Source organism: Toxotes jaculatrix, chromosome 2 (genome assembly GCF_017976425.1).
Source record: "Toxotes jaculatrix isolate fToxJac2 chromosome 2, fToxJac2.pri, whole genome shotgun sequence".
NCBI classification, from domain to species: Eukaryota; Metazoa; Chordata; class Actinopteri; family Toxotidae; genus Toxotes; species Toxotes jaculatrix.
The window spans coordinates 8,735,302-8,750,757 of NC_054395.1; the positions used below are offsets into that span (position 1 = coordinate 8,735,302).

A 15,456-nucleotide genomic window follows, 5' to 3' on the forward strand; every position below is an offset into this window, starting at 1 on the left:
GTGATTGTTCTCAGGGGATCACCCACTTGGCGGGAAAGGAATGGGTTTAAATGTTTGGTCTCTAACCAGTGTCTAGAACTGAAGAAGCTTCTCGGATTAGAGGTAAAATATCTTCAAAGCTTCAAACAGTTAGTTGCCTTCAAATCAACCTACAGGATGCTGAGAAACCCAGTCAGCAGTTCATCTCCTGTAGCAGTTAACAGTCGCTTCTGTCTGAAATGTGATTTTAATGATGCGTCTTATTTGAAATAAAATGTTGGTAAAATATGACGCCTTACGCAGGATTTTTTACAGGGCTGTTGCAGTGAATGGATTTATATTGCACAGGAGTTTCTAAAAATGAATTTAAATGAATTTAAATCTCATTCTGTTGAGTCTGATGTGTAAAGAGAGCTAATAGAATAGAAAGCTTGAGGTCACCTTAAAGTCCTAAAAAGCCTTTTTTTTTTTTTTTTTTTTTTGTCTGACAGAATAAGTTAAAGGTGTTGAGCAGTTTTATCATGAATATGTCATATCTGGTTTGTATCTGTACAAAAACCACAGGATAAATATGACCAACAACATTTTTTGTTTTTTGTTTTTTTAAAGTGGGAAATCACAGTCATATTAACCTTAACGCTTTTCGTGATTAATTCTGCTGCAAAATTGGTTGAAAAATCTATTCTAACCAGCTAAAAATGTAGCATTTATGTTTTATGGTTCAATAATGTTAAATCGATTGTTTATGGGGTTTGACTGGAAAACAGGGAGAGTGAGTGTTTGTGTATGTGTCAACACCAGCTGTCATTTCATCAAGAGCTCACAACTCTTTCTAGGGAAAGGTGTGCACAGGGTGTGTGAATGATTTGTATTATTTTCTTACACAGTAACGATTATCTCATAATGAGTTGTACATGTTAACATACCACAGCATAATAATTTCAGGGCATGTCAGTATTTTGAAATGTCAGTGCCACCTAATGCACAATACCCGTACTGAATCTGAAACTGTGTTGTTTCCAGAGAAAGGTGTGTCTCCTGTGAATTACCTAATGCGCTGTTACTCATAAGGTTTGATCTTTGATTATTGGTTGGATCAGTTTCCCTTTGGAGCAAATTTGGTGCAAACGTTGAGCCCTTCCTCAGGATTGAGTTTAGTCATCCCCTTTAATCTAGCGTCATCATCGAGTCAATTCATTTTATCCAATACTTTGATTCATTGTCACAGATGTGGCAGTATCGTTTAAATACAGGGAGCCTGTTCTGGAGTAAATTCATAACTGTCACTTGGTGAAAAATATAGTTGTGTGCAGAATGAAAAAAAAAAAACAGAAGTTCATATTCCAGCTCATTTTTCACCTCCGCACAACTGTCTTATTATCAGCTCAAAATGGTCACATGATTTGTGTGTGTGTCTGAGGACTCTGAATCTCACTCTTTAAACAGAGTGAACAGAATGAATGTGTTACACCACCAGTCCTGTGCATTATAGGACGTTGTATGGTTAAATTCCAGCTCTGACCTGCTGCTGCTCACCAAGCTGGACTCTACTGGTTTAATGATTGTTCAAAAATAATTGTTACTGGTAAAGCAGTTTACTGCTTTTGACTATTCACAGAAATTTACTGTACTGTTCTACATTGAATGTAAATGCTGTGAAAACTAAACACTAAATTACTTCTAAAAATGTTAACCATAAAATAAAGCTTTTAATCTGTAAATTCATACAACAGGAAATTTACAGTAACAGGATTATTCAACTGCTGAATTGTGTTGAACGTTAAATTACTCTGAGTTCGGTGTAAAAATACAAAAACATTTCTTACTGTTCACAGTATCTTGTTCCAGAGCTTTCCTGTGTGGAGCCTGTATGTTCTCCCTGTGCTTGCGCGGGTTCCCTTCGGGTTTTCTGGCTTCCTCCCATAGTCCAAAGACATGCAGGTTAGGTTAACTGTCGACTCTGAATTGTCCACAGGTGTGAGTGTCTCTGTGTGTCAGTCCTGTGATGGACTGGCGACCTGTCCAGGGTGTACCCCGTCTCTCGACCAGTGTGATTTTCTGCACTATTTTTCATTTCTGTGCAGATTTATTTTACCTTTATTCTCTACATTTGTTTAACCAGTTTTTCCAGAGATGTTTTACAATGACATTTAATTTCCTTTAATACAGTTGGACTGTAAAAACACAAAGAATGTCAACAGTAAGTATCTGTGTATTTTTTTTATTCTTTGTAGAATAAGTTAATAATAAGTTTTTCTATGGCTCATTTTGTGTAAGTGTTTGGTAACATTTGCTGCCTGACATTTAACAGTTTTTTGTTTTTTTTTTACATGTTTTTTACGGTGTGTTGTCAGCAGACTATAAAAAAAAAGAAAAAGAAAAATCATACAATGGCAAAGAAGGAGATGTTTATCAGTGGGAAGGTGGAGCATGCTTGTCATTCCTTCAGTCACCTTCAGCTCCTGCTGTCAAACCATGGACAACATGCAACAGATAACACACGACTCCAGAGGTGAGTTCACTCTGCAAATCATGCTTAACTTCAAGCTTTTTTTCTTTTTGTTTGATGTGATTTCTTAAGATTTGATATGAACTTCTCATTTAAGACTCAGTTATCTCATTTATTGCCGGTTATTAGCATCTACCAGATCAGATCAATCAGTCAATCATTCAAGAATTACTCCAACCTTTCTATCAGGATGTTTCACTAAAGAATCTCTCTATTTCTTTTATTTCTTTGTTGAAACAGTTGGCTGCTTTCATGAGTATTTTAGTGAATAAAGTTAATAAGTGCACAGAGAAAGAAGCTGTAAAGTTGTGTACATAAATAGCATGGTTGTAAAAGCAGAGAATGTGACAGAATGTGAGGATGGTCTTGCAAAGGTATGTGACAGGAGGTGTGTGACAGAGAGGCAGCACAGTTAACAATGTTAACAATGTTTACTTAGTTCAGTATCATTCCTGGACTAAATGTTGTATTGTTTTGTATTTTGTTCTTCAACCCAGCAGCAGCCAGAAATCCTAATTCTGTTAACAGTGTTTTTTTTTTTTGTTTGTTTGTTTTTTTTGTTTTTACCTTTATTTTCTAAACTCCCCTCTCCCCTTCATTCCCTCTTCTTTTACTTTACTTCCTGCTCAACTTTTTTTTTTTCTTTCTCTGCAGTTTTTATTTCAGTGTGTTTTTTTTATGTATTCTCTGAAGAGCAAAGTTGGATTGCAGATCCACGTGCATGGATTTATAAACCCAGAGTACAAATTTGTCTTCATAACACAGAATCTGTTTTTCCAGGGATTCATCATGACCATTGCCACCTGAAGTTAGTCAACTTTGAGGCTCATGAGAACCACATTGCCCATGAGACAGAGGGGCTCAGCAATAAGTGCCTGGTGGTGCGACGGGGGAAACCATTCAAACTCACTCTGCTGTTTCACAGCCGGTTTTGGAACCTTCACATCAAGAACCTGGTCCTGGAGGTTTGGCTAGGTATCAGTGTTGGGATGAAGTCTGCTCACATTTGAAACAAGGCTCTGTCATTTATGAAAAAAATAACACAACACAGTCTAACTCTTACAAATGAAAAGATACATTCATCATACGTACCCTGCTGCTGTGCCAGCTTTCTTGAAAAAATCAAATGAGTATCACTGTATTATTGATATTACTAACTCAATGACTCTTCTTTTACTTACTCTTATTAGTTCATTATCAACATTTTGAGAAATAGTTTCATTTTCTTTTGAGTGAGATGAGAAAATCTGCATCAGTCTCATCATGTCTGTGTGTTCAGTAGTGTAGCTTAGCATAGACAGAGGGAAACATACACAAACAGAAATGTAAAAACAGTAACTTGTGGTTCTGAGGACAGTTATGTGCTGAGATTTCTGCTGGACCATCAGTTTATTCATCCATTCTGAAGTTTTGTACAGCATCTTACAGCTTCAGCGCTCAGTCACTGTTACGAAGTATTGACAACAAATGTAAAGTCCACAAATTGGGATTTTTTTTTTAATATACTATAATAGTCTATATACAGCTCCAGTTCTGTACTTAGATCACAGACATTAGGATGGTGTCAGTCTTTTCATGTCACAGAAAAGGAGAAGAAAGAAAACAGCAGTACAGAAAAGAGGGATAAACAGTTGACCATTATGTGATAATGGTAAATGCTAAACAGTAGCAGTTAGAGTCGTCATCAAATCACCTAATTGTCTCTGTGATGTCCATTTTACAGCTCCTGAGTGTATTGAATGGAGCAATGGTGTGTTTTATTGTTTATGAATTCAGCTTTTCATTTGTTCCGAGGGAAATGGGAAAATGTTATTTCTTTATTCAAACGTTACAGGCAGTCTGTCAGAGAGGATCCCAGTCCAGTTCTCTGACAAGGGGTCCAACCCTCAGCGCTGGTCAGCCAAAGTCTACCCAGGCAACATACATTCAGAGTCAGTCACCATCCACATCCGCTCCCCTGTTTTGTCCTCGGTGGCTGTATATAACCTCCTGGTCCACATAGCGACTGAACAGACCACAAAGAGCTTCGCAGTGGGATCATTTGTGCTGCTCTGCAACCCCTGGCTGAGTGGTGGGTCCATGTCTTATTATCTACAGTTTTTTTTTTTGTTTTTTTTTTTCTGTCATCTCGTTACAGAAGTCAACCCACACCACTGCCATTGCTTTTCAGATGATCCAGTGTACATGCCACACAATGTCCAAATACAAGAGTATATCAAGAGTGATTATGGGATGCTGTACATGGGCACCACTCTAAACATTAGTAAACGTCCCTGGTCGTTTGGTCAGGTACGTGACAATCAACAGCCTGCAGCTATTAATCGTGTATTATCACAGTGTTTGCAGGTAAGAATACAGTACAGTTGTGTTTGTGTTTCCATGTGTGCAGTATGAGCCTGGGGTCTTAGAGGCGTGTCTGAAGCTCCTGCAGGTCAGCCCACAGCACCTCCGAGACAAACACAAAGACTACATTCTACGAGCAGACCCCGTCTACCTTAGCAGGGTGGTCTGTGCAATGGTGAGACAACATTCACAAAAACTGGATGTGTATGTGCAATAAATATGCACGAACACGCACATGCCCTCCCTCTCATGCTAAATTTGTGACTGATATTATCAATGTCGGAATGTACCGAAGAACAATTTCCTTTGCATAGTGAAAGGTCAGTTATGTGTCTCCTCCTCCTGTCTAAGGTGAACTGCGAGGACGACCTGGGTGTTCTGCAGGGGAAGTGGCACGGCGGCTACAAAGGTGGGGTTAAGCCTTCAGAGTGGAGCGGCAGTGCCGACATCCTGAACCGCTGGCTGTTGTCCCACTGTCAGCCTGTGCGCTACGGACAGTGTTGGGTCTTTGCATCTGTCCTCTGCACAGGTACTATGAATAACTGCAACACAAGAATGTGTTTTTGCCTACTTCAGTGGGTAACTTTTCAGTTTTACTGAACGTATCTCTAATGCAGTGCAGTTGCCCTAAATCTGATGGAATCTCACCGTCAGTCATCTAAGCTTTCACTTTCTTACAATATTCCTGATTTTATAGTAATTATACTTGCATTATTTTTTTGGTTTTATTCCAGTTATTAGTCACACATCCTTTCTGAAAGCAATTAGCTCCAGAAATTGTTGTCACGGCAAAACCTAAGAAACCTAACTGAGAGGAGAAAGGAGATGATGCGACAGGGATCATCTGATGCGACAGGGAGAAGGGTATAAAGTATAAAAAAGTATAAAAGTATAAAAATGATGAGTCATTACAACAAATCCCAATCCAACTGAACAACTATGAGATATTTTACAGGACAAATGAGGGAAAATTTTTAGTAAGAATGGATGTTCATCCATCCAGTAGAACTGAAGGCATAAATCTGGACCTAATTAAAAATATTATTTTCCGGAAGTATGGGCTACTTCCATCTGGCCTCAAACGAAAAGATAGAGTAATATAAACCACAACAAGTTCCAAAGTTCCCATGTTAACCGAGGACTCTGATTACCAAGATGATTATATGATTACAGAGTTGGTCATGTGGGGAGTCAAAATACTGTGCCTTAACAATATAACGCCATATCCACAACCACATAGAGTTTAATTACACTGAACAACAGTCTGTGGCTGATGTGAGGCATCAACGTTTGTGTGGTCCTCAGGCCATATTAGAAAATGCCAAGTTGCATATCTTGGATCTGTCAAAATGTGGGTTCTACGCCATCATTACAGTTCAGGAGCTGACATAAATGTTATTCACTTCATATGTCAGAAATGTGTGATAATGATAACTCCAAAATTCTGTAAAATGATTGTGGCATCAGTCCGTGAACAGTGGTATAGTGTGTAATTTTTTTGGATTTGTTGTTTTGCATTTTGGGTGAACTGACCTTCAAAATATGATCACCAAGGCTAGAAAACAACAATTTTATTTTATGTCCTTTACATTTTCACTCAGCAGGGGTAATATTAATTTATAAATTAATTTGGTTATACAAGTGATATTAAAGACTCTTTTTCTTTTTCCAGTGATGAGAGTGCTTGGGATTCCCTCCAGGGTGGTGACCGTTTTTAACGCCGCCCATGACGGTGACGCCAGCCTGAAAATTGAAGAGTTTTACTCGATCACAGGGGAGAAGCTCAACCTGTCCAAGGACAGCATTTGGTTGGTGGCATAGACTCTCAAAGCCTAAAAATGGCAATTGGTATTTTAATTGCTTAATTGCCAGTATGATCTGACAGTTCACACTCAAACTGAATTGAATATATGAAGTGGGTGGAGGACATCAGCCTACATTTCTGTGGGTTGACATCAACACCTTACCTTTATTTTTACTTGGGTGTGTTTGCCTGTGATGATGTATATCATTTATCTGTGCATGCACACTCATTTTCTGTGTGTGTGTGTGTGTGTGTGTGCGTGCGTGCGTGTGCGTCCATTCCTGTATGTCCTGCAGGAACTTCCATGTATGGGTGGAGTGCTGGATGAGAAGACCAGACCTTGGTGCAGGGTTCGACGGCTGGCAGGTTGTGGACCCAACCCCCCAGGAGAAGAGTGGTGGTGCGTCCCTGCCCAAAGACTATTATTACTGTTAACTGTTATTAACTGTTAATAACTGTTATTTAATCGTATTATATAACAGTTAAAGCTTTGGAGAGGAATGCCAAACACCAGCTTTACCAGACGTACCTGATCAAAACTGAACGTGACACAAGAGCTTCCTTCATCTGTAAATGTTGCATAGTGGAAAATAATGTCCTGTTAAATAACTATGAACACTGATGTTTCTCTGCAGGGATATTCTGCTGTGGGCCCTGCCCAGTAGTTGCTGTCCAGCAACGCTGCCTTAGCGCCCAATTTGACACCCCATTCATCTACGCCTCCGTTGATGCTGATGTCACACGGTTGACTGTGAACGGTGGACAGTTGGTGGGCAGAACGGTGGACACTGAGTGTGTGGGGCAGCTGATCTACACCAAGAGCATTGGCTCAGACAAGCCAGAGAATCTAACACACACTTATAAGAGCAAGAAAAGTAAGAGAAGCTGTGAGGCTTTGAAATTAAAAACAACAGTCTGTCTTATTTAAAAAGCAGCCAATGTGTGTATTGAAAAGAGTCACAATGATGAATGATATATGTAGAGACACTTGAAGTAGATTTTATCTTGTCTTTGTTTTCCACGTGTGTGATGACGTTTTTCTCCTTATTTTCTTTCCTTTTCCAGGACATCAAATGGAAGGCATTGTAGGCAGCACAGAGATGAGCGGTCAGTGGTTGTGTAACAAAGCATCTTCACCCTCCACCCAGATTGTTCTCTGCATGTGTTATAAATTTTTTCTCCCTACTTTGTGTGTCTTTTTTTCTGGGGGTCTACAAGCAGTCGGAAGAACATTGACATATCGTCAAGGTCAGTGGCTGTGTAACAATCTGTCACAACACTCTGTGATCTATGCAACATGATACACACACATGAATACCATAAAACAGAATTTATTTAGCTATTGAAGGATAACAGAAGGAGAAACAGTGCAGAACTAGGAAGACAGAAACCAAAGTTAACACGGTGGGATTCTGGTGTTGGAGTTTTCTGTCAACTGGAAAAGCCACAGTTCTTGTTTTACCTCTTATGGTCCAGTGAGGGCATATATAAATTTGCTTAGGGGAAATGACATTTTGAGTTACCAGTTCAACAGATAACTGACAGCTCTCTCCACCATCCAGACATTAAGATGAGCCTACATATAACTGGACAAATGTACACCACTCAACGACTGTGTATTTTTTCAACCTGGAGTAGTGATTTCACACTGCTGCTTTCTCATAACAAAAATCTCCCTCTCTTTTAGAAAAAGAGCTTCAGTCCTTTCCACAGAGATGTGGAGCAGGTAAGCTGTGCAGGTAACACCTGCCAACTCACTGTTCTGGTTTAATTTTCACTATGCTATATGTTTAGAAGATATATAGGAAATGTATACGCTAATTAATAGGCTAAGCTTCATAGTAGTAATGCCACTATTAGAAAATTAGTGTGTGCAAATAAGGAACTTTGGATGAAAGCAGCTTAGACTGTATATTCATTCTGTTTTTGAAATCTTTTCCATTTGTTCGTTATTCTCCCTCAACAGTTTATTCCGTGGTGCACAGTAAATTATGAATCATCATCATGTGTTCCTGGACTAAAAGTGTCAGCAGCATCAGTAGCACACCATTAAAATATTACAAATGCACCTTCATTTTTCAGGACCTTCAGGAGGAACGTCACCTGGTTTGGAGGTGTCCCTAAACATAGATGGGATGCCGTCAGTGGGTGAGAGCATTCGCTTACGTGTGATAGTCACAAACCAGTCAAGTGACTCCAGGGTCCTGTTGGAACACCTCAACGCTCAGGTCAAAGAGTACAACAGCAGCACACGAGAGACCTTTTGGGAGCTACACAAAGAGGTTCCCATACAGCCACATGAAGGTGAGGAGGCCTGTAACTCTCTGAATACAAAGACATTCATGACTCACATAGACCGTGAATATGAACAGTCTCAGGCACTGTTATTGGATTACCTTATTAAATAGTATTCCATTTTTATTCAGTATTTCCCGCGTTGGCTCCACACTGGGAATTGTTTGCACCTTCTGACTGATTTGTTGTTTTTCTCACTCATTCATTGTACCTCATCCTCTCTGCTGTCTGTAGTTTTGACACTCCAGCACACCATCGCTCCCTCTCAGTATGACTCAGTCCTGGCAGGTGATGACATTGTGAATGTTGCAGTGGTGATAAAGGACACGAGGACTGAAGAAAGATTCCTGGATGCAAAGGAGTTCAACATAAGCTCACCAGAGATAACCATGGAGGTACAACAGCATCCAGCCTCCCTCGTCTTCGGCTCACAAAGTGTCATGAATTGATTATGTACCTTTGTCTTCCTCTCTTTTTTATTTTTCAGCTTCCTCGCTTTGATCGCTTTCACTGTTGTCATTGTCATCCCCCCTCTCTCTGTGCCTCTGTGTATCCTAAATCTGATTAGCATGAGGAGAGTCAACTGTCAATACTATGGCTTTGTCCTCAAAGATCGAAACAAAAAAAATCAAGTTAACACAAGCAAGTTTTCTCTGGAGCAACAAACACAAATTCTGCTTCCTTGGCTTGGAGTCCTGACTTTAGATATATGGTAAACAAAACTGCTAGAACTGACTTAAGGTCAGTATAGGTAGTTTGTACTTCCATAATATTGGCAACATCACCTGAGCATTTCACACTAAGGTAATTCAGCTTAAAATGACTGCATATATAAAAATGTAAACGAAAAGTGGACTCAAGCAACTCCTTTGATGAGCTGCCACTGAAAAATACTTGTTCTGTACTGTGGTCAATCTGCTGGAAGCATGAATGCACGCAAACAGCTTCCACCTTCACTTCCTGTGGAAACGAAACAAAAACGAGCGTCAAATGACAAGTAAACTCAGACAAAGTAGACTGAGCTGCTTTTTTAAATGTGTTTTAAAAAAAGATTTTTGCTAAAATCCTCTTTGATGGACTGGTTGGCTTTGAGCACCAGAGCTCATGATTAAGTGAGCAGATGATTTGGTTGTCTGGTATCTGATCATGTGATGTGCCGTTCTGCAGATCGAAGGAGGGGACAGCATCGAGATGAAGAAGAGGTACACAGCCCTGGTGTCCTTCACCAGCAAGTTTGACAAAACTCTGAAAGAAGCTGTGCTGACTGTGGAGGGATCTGGCTTGTTGCAAGGCAAACACGAGGCCAGGTAAATCTGTTCCTCAAGAAATAGAATAAACCAACTTTCTCAAGTGATGTTGATAATTGTTATCCACATGTGTTTGAGCTGGGAAGAAAGTACAATTTGGGGTTTAAGTGTCTGAGGAATGTGCCGTGGGAATGCAGTCAGGTAGGTTTCTTCAACATACTTCTCCATCAGAATGTGGTTGTGTGGCTCTGTGAGGACAGCAAGGCAACGTCACCCTCAAGGGTTAAATTTAGTCACTGTACTGTGCAAAAATGGATCCAAATATAATTGTGCAACATGTTAAACCTTTCATGGACATGCAATGATGCATCTACAGAGTTGGAAAGTTTCAGTTTTTTCCCCCAAGTTGTTGAGGTCTCCTACTGTTCTGAAGCTTGAGTGTTGTCCCTCACTTTAAAGGCACTTTGGATAAAAGCGTGTACCACATTAGTAAATGTAAATGTACTGGTGTTTTATTTTTGGCAAAGAATCCGGTTCCTCTGTATTGGAAAAGGCCACAGTGTAGCAGGAAGTGCTGCTCTGTCTCTACCTCTCGTCAGAGTTTTTGTGGTAGTTTATGTGTTTTGCTTCTGTTTACCTGCCTCTTGGTATCATCTGTTCAGTGCTAAATGCCACTGAAGTTTACTTAAATTATCTAAAAAACAATTTTTTATACCCATATCAGAATGACCTCATTGTAAAAAAGCATAGTGACACCTGTGTTTTTCAGTATTTGCAGCTTTTTATATTCCACAGTTGAACTTTACATTTTTTTCCCTGCTTGTGGTAAAGATTTAATCTTCCTCTTCCACTCTTCCTCCAACTTAGTAAATGAAAGTGTGAAAACTTTTGAGTCCAACTTTTCCTGGTTTGGTCCTATTACGCTCTTACTTTCAGTCCCCTGGAGCCATGTTGGCTTTTAATTGGCACAGGCAATGAAGCAAAGGTTTCACCCCAAAGAGGAATAAGCTAGCTAACGAGAGAAGAGATTCAGCAGAAATATCCAGTTAAGAGGTAATAAATCATCGTGCTAAATACTGGAACAATTTGCTTCTTTTGGCTTGAAAAAGGGCAGAAAGTGAGTTCTGGGAGCTTCTACCTGGCGAAGCATTGGTTGTATAATTGGTGGTATTAATCAACACCCATCACCCACACACACATTTCTGGTATTACCAATTTGTGCTGTGGGACAGAAAATTTCTTGTCAGTTGTCTCTTTTATTCATTGTCGAATATTATTACCTACTTTTGTGCAAAACAATGGATCTCCAGACTGTTTCAGGGAGATATTCTGTGTGTGTGGGTGTGAGTGTGAGTGTGGGTGTGGGTGTGGGTGTGGGTGTGAGTGTGGGTGTGAGTGTGGGTGTGGGTGTGGGTGGGTGTGGGTGTCATTGTGAGAGTTGAAATGTGAAAAGATTACGTCTCTCTCCTCTCTCTCCCAGGCTGGCTCTTCTAAAGCAAGGTGAGAAGATAGAGCAGAAGGTGACCATCATGGCTGCTTCACCTGGCACTAAAGTGCTGATGGCCACGTTCTCACACAGCGACAGCCCCGCCGTCATTTCCAGGAGCTTCCACAAAGTGTCCGTCACGGCTGCATCATAGGAAGCAGTCTGTCCTTCCTAAAGCTTCAACAACAAGAAACAGCTCCTCGAACCTTTTGAGTTACAGTTAGAACAATAGCACACATTCATTTCTTTGCACTGGGGATGCAAATGGTATTCCTTCTTTACTTTTACTATATATTATTATATATATTTTTGTATTTTTACTATATTTGCTTTTTTTGGGAAGCTGTTCATATTCACTGATAGATACTGTATATTTCATATATGTTGTATATGTGAACATAGAGTATTAGTGTTATTTTCTGCATAGTGCCTGATTATATCCCCGTTTTTTACTGATTTAATGATAACGACTATAGTTACACAATACATTTTGCACACACGTGGTAAACTAATATATTTGCATCAGTGGGGTAGTAATCTCTGAATACAAATGACATAAAAATGTCATGTAAATAATACAGCGACAGTACACTGACATCTGCTCACTTTAGGTAAGATTCAAAAACAGACTATTTGTCAGGTGCAGAGGAATCAAACAGTCTGAAATTGATTGCGGGTGTCCTCCAACCAAAAGGTGCCACCCATCTGCAAAGCTACAACCAAGATGACAGACCTTGTTCATACTTGGCATTTTGGCACATCATAGCAGCTTATATTGCCTTTAGGAGAGCTAGTTCCAGTTTCCTGGCACAGCTGACTGGAAACGACCTATCACTAACAGAAGTTGTTTCGCCTGTAGTTTTCTAACAATGAGAAGTTGAAATGTCTGCTGTGAAAAAGGACTACACCAGTGATATATGTCACAGTATCCCAAACCAACATAGTACACACAGGGAATGAAACCATTCCAAATCCGCTGAGAAAAAAGATCAGACCTTAAAAGCTAAAGGCGTTTTTCTTTACCTTAATATTTTCATGGAAATGCTAACACACATCCCCAAGGCCACTGAGGAAACTCCATCCCCTAATGATTGAAAAGTGAAGGAAAAAGTAAGTGGACCTTGCATTTACAATTATTTTTCTTAAATCAAACTGTCGTTTTCAAGGTCAAGAGCTTTCACACTCAACTAAATGCGTCTTATCTGGTTGATTGAGGCCACACCCTGTGGGTGAGACTGAAGCTAAGGTCATGATCCTTTCTATTTGGCTTCATCCTAATTAAGAAGAGCTTCTACGGGTAGCAGATGGCAGTGTGTGCCTTCACTTCAACTGTTCATACATAAAGAATACACACTGTTTATTTTACTAAACTGATATATAACTGATATGAGTTGATATGAGTATAAAAACCAGAAAAGGAAAACTACCAAAAACCCAAAGTGACTTATGAATTAAATGTTATCACAATGACTGCAGATTCTTATCTTATAAGTCTTGCAAGTGAAGATTCTCACCCTGCAGTGACCCCTACGCATTTCACTTCCTGCTTGTCTGGTTAGTGTGTTGACACCATTAATCTTGCCTTTTGAGTAAACATTATGAATCAGACGCTGCACTGTCATGAAGGTGTGGGATTTATTACTCATCACTCTTTAAAAAGCAGTGATGAAAATCGAAGCTGCAGAGCTCCACAACACTTTGATCCCACCTTTCCTATAATGCAGCTCAGTAGCATATTTCACCATAGCATGAAATATGAACATAAAATGAATACACACTGTGTATTTTACAGATAAAACTGTAAGAATTGAGAATGAAAACTGTCAGAAATCCAAATACAATTTAAGGATTTCATTTTTCAAGTGAGCTCATGTGACCTATGATCAATCAAAACCATATCAGACCAGAGGGAACCAGAGATTAGACAATTGTATCCTGTCAGTCTTGAAAGTGAAGACTCTCTCCACCCACTGGCCCACACAGCCTCACAGTACATTTAGTCAGTGAGTCAGAGGACGTTGCTTGTCCTGTCAACACCCTCAGATGCGTCTTGTTGCCTTTGACTCGTTGCCAGCGAGGTCAGTGCATTAACACCTGCGATCTGGTGGAGTCGAGTCAGAGATGCTTGTGCTTTGTACATTGAAGGGTCACTTCAGTGACTCGCTGCATTCTCTCTGGTTAAGTTCAAACAAGAAGAAAAGATGAAAACTAAAGCTGAGATATTCTGATTTATCCCAGGGATGTGACTCCAAAAGGCCAACCCAAAACCCCAAAACTTCCCATAATGCAACTGAGTAGCATCTTTTGTTAGACCCTCCCTCCCTTGTACATGACTGGTCTGTTGAGGACATTATACTACTTTTTTCACAGGCTTCACACCAGTTTGATATGTAATGTTGGTGGAATGCCCCTTTACAGCTCAGGCCGCCTGTGTTGCATTGTTGTAACACAAGAAGACCACAGTGTGGCAGCATTGTAGCATCCACTTGTATGTGTCTGTATCTGTCATTTTCTTTCTTCACTCTGTCACTCTTTGATTACCGAGACCAAGAAAACGCAAAATAATTCTGCGCCTATACTTAATCTTTTTTTATGGTTGTTTTCATTAGATTTCATTCAGGAGAAAGATTCAGGAACCATCTTGGTGTGTATGTGTTTTTATGGCTTGTTCTTTACTCCTTGTCTGCCATCAAAGAAACTACTTATGTGGTGGTGCTAGTTTTTACTTTAGATAGTTTGAAACACTGGGTTCGAAGTCCTCTAAAGGCTTGCAAAATAAATCGGTGGGAGATTATTAATGGGACAGGAATGAAGAAAAAAGATGGTTCTGCTGCACTAATTTGCACTTAGACTTTAATATTTGCTTTCCACAGTTCAAAGGAAACCCTCTGAGAGGGTTAGAGGAGAAATGTCTCTGTTGGAGCTGCTTTTTTTTGCATTATGTCATTATTATGAAATTTGTACAATGAGCAAAATGTCTTAAAAATGCAATTACTTATTGAAAAACAAAAAAACGCAGAAAGGTAAAGGACAGAAACATTTACCATCAACTAACCCTAACCCTCCAACAATCTGGGACCAGTTTCAAGGCGCAAGTTTCCTAATGTAAGAGAACCTTAGTATTTGGAACAACGTTTTCCCAACTCTAATCCCTCCTGTGTGGTGAAGGGGGCATCGATAGAGACTGAAAATCCATTTTGTTGTTTGAGAAACACTGAAAGAGAAGCTGGTTTACTGTAAGAGACCAAGATATTCCCTCCCCTGTTAAGAAACAGGCCCATCACACAGCCTGTAAAACTATACAGAGAGAGCTTGGACAAGGGCACTTTACTGCACATCTTGCACTTTTCCTTGTCAATATAATTGCCTTATAAATGGATTCATATAGAAAATCTCAGGTCTGTATTCATGCATTTAATTTCGGGCCTTTCTGTGAGGTTCAGTGGAGCTTGACAGAGAGACCGGGCCTATACTTTGTGTCTGTAGGGGTGCAGCTTACAGACGAGGATTGTTTTAACCTAAAGGATTCCTGGGCTGAAGTGTGTACAGAACAGCTTGTGATCCCGCCTCGGTGTCAGGGAGATTGAGGCAGAGGCGTTAGCAGACGGAGACGATAATCAGACTCCACGCTCGCTGATTTTCAGACAAATTAAACGTCAGGGGAAAGCAGAGAGCGGGACCGCTGGGCTGCTTTGAAAAGCTGAGGCTATCATAAATTATTAATGGCTCCCCGTCACGGCCTCCCTCTCGACGTCCCTCGCTCTTTTCAGCCATCCCTTGCTTCATCCATCCC

At 40.0% G+C, this 15,456-nt stretch overlaps 1 protein-coding gene across 1 annotated transcript; it reads left to right on the forward strand.

The window, feature by feature from the left end:
• Positions 1 to 2,454: 2,454 nt before the first annotated feature.
• LOC121191142 (protein-glutamine gamma-glutamyltransferase E-like) lies at positions 2,455 to 13,055 on the forward strand. The gene is made up of 16 exons (XM_041052236.1): positions 2,455 to 2,491; positions 3,269 to 3,463; positions 4,323 to 4,559; positions 4,659 to 4,777; positions 4,878 to 5,006; positions 5,183 to 5,360; positions 6,504 to 6,639; positions 6,932 to 7,035; positions 7,271 to 7,510; positions 7,701 to 7,742; positions 7,854 to 7,883; positions 8,323 to 8,361; positions 8,718 to 8,939; positions 9,165 to 9,325; positions 10,098 to 10,237; positions 11,658 to 13,055. Exons 1-16 carry the CDS (start codon positions 2,455 to 2,457, stop codon positions 11,815 to 11,817), a joined length of 2,169 nt encoding a protein of 722 aa, XP_040908170.1. The 3' UTR covers positions 11,818 to 13,055.
• The last annotated feature ends 2,401 nt before the right edge of the window (positions 13,056 to 15,456 follow it).

Coding starts and splice junctions, on each gene's coding strand:
- LOC121191142 (XM_041052236.1), top strand. CDS start 2,455: ATGGACAACATGCAACAGATAACACACGACTCCAGAG. Junction 7,036..7,270: donor CCCCCAGGAGAAGAGTGGTG/GTGCGTCCCTGC, acceptor GTTTCTCTGCAG/GGATATTCTGCTGTGGGCCC. Junction 7,743..7,853: donor AGGCAGCACAGAGATGAGCG/GTCAGTGGTTGT, acceptor GGGGTCTACAAG/CAGTCGGAAGAACATTGACA.